Genomic DNA, 7,500 nt, shown 5'->3' with positions numbered 1-7,500 from the left:
AGTTCATACAATGGGGTTTTTCCCTTTTCTTTCATTTATTTATGCTTTTATTTCTTAATACACGTGGAGACTGTTAAGTTGCTCCTGGGCCGTCTGATGGTGTTTGATCGTATTTTTCTGGAGGTCTGAATCTGGTGTGTTCTCCCGACAGCAAGCGATGGCCGACACGTTCTATCTGTCCAACATCGTCCCGCAGAACTACGAGAACAACGCGGGCTTCTGGAACAGGTGGGTCGGAGGCTGTGTGTGTGTTTCCTGAGCGTCTCTCACGGCTGCTGTCTCTGAAAGGCTGGAGATGTTCTGCAGAGAGCTGACGCAGAGCTTCGCTGAGGTCTGGGTGGTTTCTGGACCGCTGCTTCTGCCTCGGACGCAAGAGGACGGCAGCAGAAGCGTCTCCTACCAGGTCAGACCATCACACGGTGACCTTTGACCCTAGCCACTACACACACGGACGAAATAATTAAATAAATGTTCAGATATGACATAATTAAATACATATATGCAGAAATGTGTATTTATGTGTAAATATGTATTTATTTATTTTTCTGCATCAATTAATTTAATCATTCATTCATTTCTGCATTTATTTATTCCTTAATTTATTTAATAATTAATTTTCTGCATTTAATTTTTTATTTCTTCGTTAATTTATTTAGTAATACATTTATTCATTCATTTATTTAGCAGAATAAATTAAATACAGATAAAACAAATATAATAATATTATAAACACTATAAACATTTGCTTCACTTCTCACCAAATAATTAAATAAATTAACAAATTAATAAATGAGTAAATGAATGAATGAAAATAAATGAAGTAATAAATAATTAAACGAATGATTAAATAAATATACATGTATGCATTCATTTATGTGTTTAATTATGCGTTTAATGATTTATTTATATTTTAACATTTATTTATTTATTTGATTTTGAGTAATAGGAGTAATTATTTCAACATTAAAATATTCATTATTATTAATGCATGTATTAGTGAATTAAATTCCTTAATTGATTTATTAGCAATGAATTTAAAGCATATTCTTGTGACAAAAGACAAGCGTTATAATGCTGTCAAATGATTAATTACATCCAAAATGAATATATATGCATTTATTATGTGTATATTAATGCACACGCGCACAGTATATATTTGGAAAATATTTCTATGTATTTACATGTCTATATTATATTCATTTAATTTATATTATAAATAAATACAATTAATATATGACTGAAAATATATAATATAATATATAAAAATATATATACATGCATGTTTATTCAAACATAATAAATACACACAGTACACACTTATATTATGTAAACTAAATTATTTTGGATGCAGTTTAACATTGGTATAATTTGTACGTAATTTCTTAGCAGTCGTATACACTTTATTTTAAGGCGTCCTTGTCACATTTAACATACATCGAAGTACTGAGTAATATTAATTAACTGCATGAAATTACTGTATGGTTAGGGTTTTGATTATCGTTGTTATAATATTAAGTGTAACACGGACGCCTTAAAATAAAAGGAAATTAATGCAAAAACAAGGTAAAATAAAAAAACACCAAAATAAACATTAAGACAAATAGCAAGAAAATGAGACGCATAAAAATATAATTGATAATAATAATTATTGTCGTGTTTAAAAGCATCTTTTTCTTCATAATAAAGCGTATTCCTAAAGGAAATGAAGACAGAATGCGCTATCATTTCTGATTACAGCCATGTTTGTTTTCTTTGTAATAAAGTATATTCCCAATGGAAATTAATGCAAAAACGAGGCAAATAAAGGCATGTCAACAGATACTTTCAAGAGTGATGATTCTGATGATGATTAATAATAATAATTGTATTATTATTATTATTATTATTATGATTGCATATATTGTAATTTTTGTAAAGATTATTATAACAAAGAATATTAGCTTCCTATATTTAGCATTTATTTGAAATCTTTTGTAACAATATAAATGTCTTTACAGGCACTTTTCAATATGTATAAAATCAAATATGCTTTTTATAAAAATTTTAACATAAAAGAAAATAATAAATAATAGTAATAAATTTATTATAAAATATTCTGTAATTATTTAATTAGTTTTTACTTCACACATATATATATACACATAAAAGCTGTCAACATTTATTTAAATCTGTATTTTAAAAAAACAAAACAAACACAATTGTCTCAAAACAAATTCCAGGATTGCATTTAGCATAAAATAAAATGCATATTTAAAAAAAAATATACAATATCAAATATGTTTTATATAAAAATGTTAACGTAAAAGAAAATAATAAATAATAGTAATGAAGTTATTATAAAATATTCTGGAATTATTTAATTAGTTTTTATTTCATATATATATATATATATATATATATATATATATATATATATATATATATATATATATATATATATATATATATATATATATATATATATATATATACACATAAAAGCTGTCAACATTTATTTAAATCTGTATTTATAAAAATCAAAACAAACACGAATGTCTCAAAACAAATTCCAGGATTGCATTTAGCATAAAATAAAATGCATATTTAGAAAAAAAACAAGCCAAAACCGCTCAGGAACAGCCTGTTAATTCAGCTGTTTGACTGTTTGCTGAGGGAAGTAGTAATACGAGTGAAAGCCCAGAAGGTGGCGCTGCCGCTCTTCACCAGTTTCCCAGCGTCTTCATCCTCCTCCCGGTTCAACCTGGAGCCGGCATTAATACGATCTCTTCCGAGCGCTGGCGCTTTATATAATAACACTAACGAGTGCATCTAAGTGACGGAGCGTCTCGGCCGGAGCTCCAGCTGGCTTCGGAGGGACAGATTTGGTTTTGTGCCGCGTGTAAATGGACACGGACAGGTGCCTCGAGGCTCGGGACTCTCACAAATGAGCCGAGACAGACGCCGCGTTACCTCCGGTCTCCGGGGAGCCGGCGTCTGAAGGGAACTGGAGTGAAACCCAGCGAGAGGAACTTCCTCTGACCTGTGGCTTCCTCCGTGGAGCTCAGAAGCAGATGTTTAGCGGTATGTTCGTGCTGCTCCTTTCCTTGACGTCAAGGTGAACGGAGGCCGATGCTGCCGAGAAAAGTGGAATAGAAGTAGCGTGAGGTACATTATATTGATTTATTAGGGTGTGTGGCGATTAATAATAATTGCATCATTATTATGATTGCGATTATTAGAACAAAGATTATTAGCTTCCTATATTTAGCATTTATTTGAAATATTTTGTAACGATATGAATGTGTTTACAGACACTTTTCAATATGTATAAAATCAAATATGTTTTATATAAAAAGTTTAACGTAAAAGAAAATAATAAATGATAGTAATAAAGTTATTATAAAATATTCTGGAATTATTTAATTAGTTTTTTTTCTTATATATATATATATATATATATATATATATAAAAGGTGTAAACATTTACTTAAATCTGTCCAAGAGACAAAAAGTGTAATAGAAGTAGTGTTTATTATATTTGTGTGAAGTGTGTGTGTGTGTGTGTGTGTGTGTGTGTGTGTGTGTGTGTGTGTGTCTGTGTGTGTGTGTGTGTGTGTGTGTGTGTGTGTGTGTGTGTGTGTGTGTGTGTGTGTGTCATGTGTGTGTGTGTGTGTGTGTGTGTGTGTGTGTGTGTGTGTGTGTGTGTGTGTGTGTGTGTGTGTGTGTGTTAAATAATCTGTGTCTGTGTGTGTGTTGTGTGAAAATAAATCTTTTAAATAATAGAAAAAATAGAAAAATATATCAGATCAGATTGTGTAAATGTTGATATGTTTTATGCATCTATTTCTTAATAATTTTATTTTATTATATTGTTAAATGTTATATATGAAATATATTTTGTTTTGTTTGAAATATATATGAAATTGTAAATGATTAATCGCATCCAAAATTAGTTTTAGTTTACATAATATATGAGTGTAAATTTTATATATATATATATATATATATAAATGCAAACATAAGCATATATATTTAAGAAAATGATTCTATGTTTATATATTATAAATATATTTATATAAATATAGAATTATATATACATGTAGATATTGCCAAATATATAAACTTGTGTATTTATATATACACATAATAAATTTTAAAATTAATTTTGCAATTATATTTCCAGTTGATAGCACTAATATATATATATATATATATATATATATATATATATATATATATATATATATATATATACACACACACATATTAATAGAATATAAATAGAAAAAACAACATTCATTTGAAAATGTTTTGTAACATTATATATGTTTTACTGTTAGTTTTTAATTGAATGTTCTTGATGAATAAAAGTATTAATGTATTTTTTTTACAATTCACACACACACATTTTGTTTTCTTTTTAATACATTTCTTTTTATTTATTGAGAACATATTCATATTGAAATAAAACCCTGTTCTTATCTGTGAATCCTGAAGAATAAAATGCATCACAGAAATGGCTGAGCAGCACAGTGTTGAAGCGTCTGCTGGACTGTGTTGTGTTTCGTCTCTGTTTCTCAGCTGATCGGGAAGGATGACGTCGCCGTTCCTACTCACCTCTTCAAAGTCATCCTGACGCAGAAAGACTCGTCTCCTGACTCTCTGGCTCTCGGGGCGTTCGTGATCCCCAACGCTCCGATCGGCTTCCACCGGCCGCTCAGCGACTTTGAGGTGCTTCTTAAGATCAGAGTAGATCGCCTGTGAGACTGACGTCTTCTTTCCTGTCTGCTCCAGATGATTTTGGTGATGTGAGAAGGGCAAACATTTAGCATCTAAGGAGCCAATATAGTCTTAAATCTCCTGCGTGGGGTCATTGGGATATTTAGTACATTTCCTACTGTAAATATCTTTTATTAGTAATATGCATTGCTAAGAAATTCATTTGGTCAACTTTAAAGGTGATTTTCTTAATATTTAGATTTTTTTTTAACCTTCTGCCAAATTTCGTCCTGTCCCAACAAACCAAACATCAGCGGAAAGCTTATTTATTCAGCTTTCAGATGCTGTATTAATCTTATTTTCAAAAAAATGACCCTTATGATCGAAAAAACACCTGCTACACATGAAATGTATTTAAAAGAAATTCTGTGTGGATCACTGAAAAAAAATTATTAATTGGATTTACTACATATTTTAAGTTAATTGGTTTCAATCGATTTATTTTAGCTGCATTTAAATAAATTTAGCTGGCTAACTTTTAACATGTTCTTTAATTGAATAAATTGTTTGCAACCTCTTAAATTAAAAAAATTATATATAAAATATATATAATATATATAAAAATTACATATATATATATATATATATATATATATATATATACACACATATATATATATATATACACACATATATATATATATATATATATATATATATATATATATACATATATATATATATATATATATACACATATAGTCTTGCCACAACCTTGTACAAAATAAAAGCGTACAAGATCAAAGTGTCTGCTAATGCAAAAAAAATTGTAGTATAATTATTTGATAATTTGTATGTTTCCTGTCTGTGGAGGTGAGTCTGCTGGATCTGGAGCGGATGTCGGGCCTGACGTTCTTCCCTGCGCTGGAGCGACGCGAGCGGCTGAAGAAGCTGTGTGAGGAGGACTCCTGCGAGCTCATGGACTTGGAGCGCTTCACGCTGTACATCAGCGGCCGGAAGGTGTCCGGCGCCAGGAGCCTCGCTCGGCTCGACAAGATCATGACGGAGCTCAGGGACGCCGGCATCACACCGGACCGGTACCTGAGTGACCTTTACCTGGAGAAGAAACGAGAACTAGCAGAGAAGGAGGAACGTGAGAAGAAACCAGAGCCATGAGAGTGTTACGTTTATACTTAACCTTGTCATTTTTTCAGAAGCGATCATTAAAATCTTCTCTGTGGGACCAGCCACACAATCAGAGTGTTTGAAATATTACTTGAATTATCTGTTTACTCTGTGTTCTTTTCACTTCTGATCACGAATAAAGTCTTGTGTTTCTCACTACTTGCTGTTGTTCTGCTTTTGTGCGTTAGTTTATCGTCCAGAGCACTTACAGTCTGAGCTTGAACAGATTTTCTGTTAAGATGTCATGGGTGGTTGCTAGGATGTTCTAGGTTTCCAAGATGTCCTGGCTGGTTGCTAAGGAGTTGCTAAGATGTCATGGGTGGTTGCTAGGATGTTCTAGGTTTCCAAGATGTCCTGGATGGTTGCTAAGGAGTTGCTAAGATGTCATGGGTGGTTGCTAGGATGTTCTAGGTTTCCAAGATGTCCTGGATGGTTGCTAAGGAGTTGCTAAGATGTCATGGGTGGTTGCTAGGATGTTCTAGGTTTAAGATGTTAAGATGTCATGGGTGGTTGCTAGGATGTTCTAGGTTTCCAAGATGTCCTGGCTGGTTGCTAAGGAGTTACTAAGATGTCATGGGTGGTTGCTAAGATGTTATGGGTAGTTGCTAGGATGTTCCAGGTTTCCAAGACGTTCTGGGTGGTGGCTAAGGAGTTGCTAAGATGTCATGGGTGGTTGCTAAGATGTTATGGGTAGTTGCTAGGATGTTCCAGGTTTCCAAGATGTTCTGGGTGGTTGCTAAGGAGTTACTAAGATGTCATGGGTGGTTGCTAAGATGTTATGGGTAGTTGCTAGGATGTTCCAGGTTTCCAAGATATTCTGGGTGGTGGCTAAGGAGTTGCTAAGATGTCATGGGTGGTTGCTAAGATGTTATAGGTGGTTGCTAAGGAGTTACTAGGATGTTCCAGGTTTCCAAGATGTTCTGGGTGGTTGCTAAGGAGTTGCTAAGATGTCATGGGTGGTTGCTAGGACGTTATGGGTGGTTGCTAAGAGTCAAAGAGGATAGAAAGAAGGTGGGTGGTTGCTAAGAGGATGCTAAGATGTTGTGGTTGCTGAATAAAAGATAATAATTATTTAAATTAATGTGTGTGTATATATATATATATATATATATATATATATATATATATATATATATATATATACAAGCAAATAACTTGCGTAATTATTAATCTCATACATTGAGATTAATAATCATACATTGACTGAGGTGCTTTTATCCCAGATTCAGAAACAGATCATAAATTAATTTGCATGACATTAACATGGCTGATCTATAGTGTAGCTAAATATTCACTATGATCAATATGACAGTTTTCTATTTATTTATTTGTTATGTTAAAGAGAGAAAATACAAATTGGGGAGAATCAATACATTCTAAGTAATACGTAATCCATAAAACGTAGTGTTTTGAAATGTACTATAAAGTACTAAATGCCTGGAATCATCTTACGTAATGCAATCAGTTATTATTATCCAGCGCTGCTGGTGTTAGCTTTGCATGAATGATTTGATCTGATCTTAAACCAGCGGCTTCGGCGCTCAGGGTCTGATGAAGGCCGTGGCGGTGTGATCCCCGTGTAATCGCATCTGACGCAGTAAAACACAGGAGATGTCT

At 32.4% G+C, this 7,500-nt stretch overlaps 1 protein-coding gene across 1 annotated transcript in view; it reads left to right on the top strand.

The window, feature by feature from the left end:
• LOC122329444 (nuclease EXOG, mitochondrial-like) overlaps nt 1–6,042 on the top strand; it is an 11,344-nt gene extending 5,302 nt beyond the window's left edge. The window contains 4 exon segments of the mRNA XM_043225666.1: nt 152–228; nt 289–403; nt 4,561–4,710; nt 5,572–6,042. Coding sequence (XP_043081601.1) covers nt 152–228; nt 289–403; nt 4,561–4,710; nt 5,572–5,874 — 645 coding nt within the window. The 3' untranslated portion in view covers nt 5,875–6,042.
• The last annotated feature ends 1,458 nt before the right edge of the window (nt 6,043–7,500 follow it).

Source organism: Puntigrus tetrazona, chromosome 24, assembly GCF_018831695.1.
Source record: "Puntigrus tetrazona isolate hp1 chromosome 24, ASM1883169v1, whole genome shotgun sequence".
NCBI classification, from domain to species: domain Eukaryota; kingdom Metazoa; phylum Chordata; class Actinopteri; order Cypriniformes; family Cyprinidae; genus Puntigrus; species Puntigrus tetrazona.
This window is presented reverse-complemented; position numbering and strand designations above follow the sequence as displayed.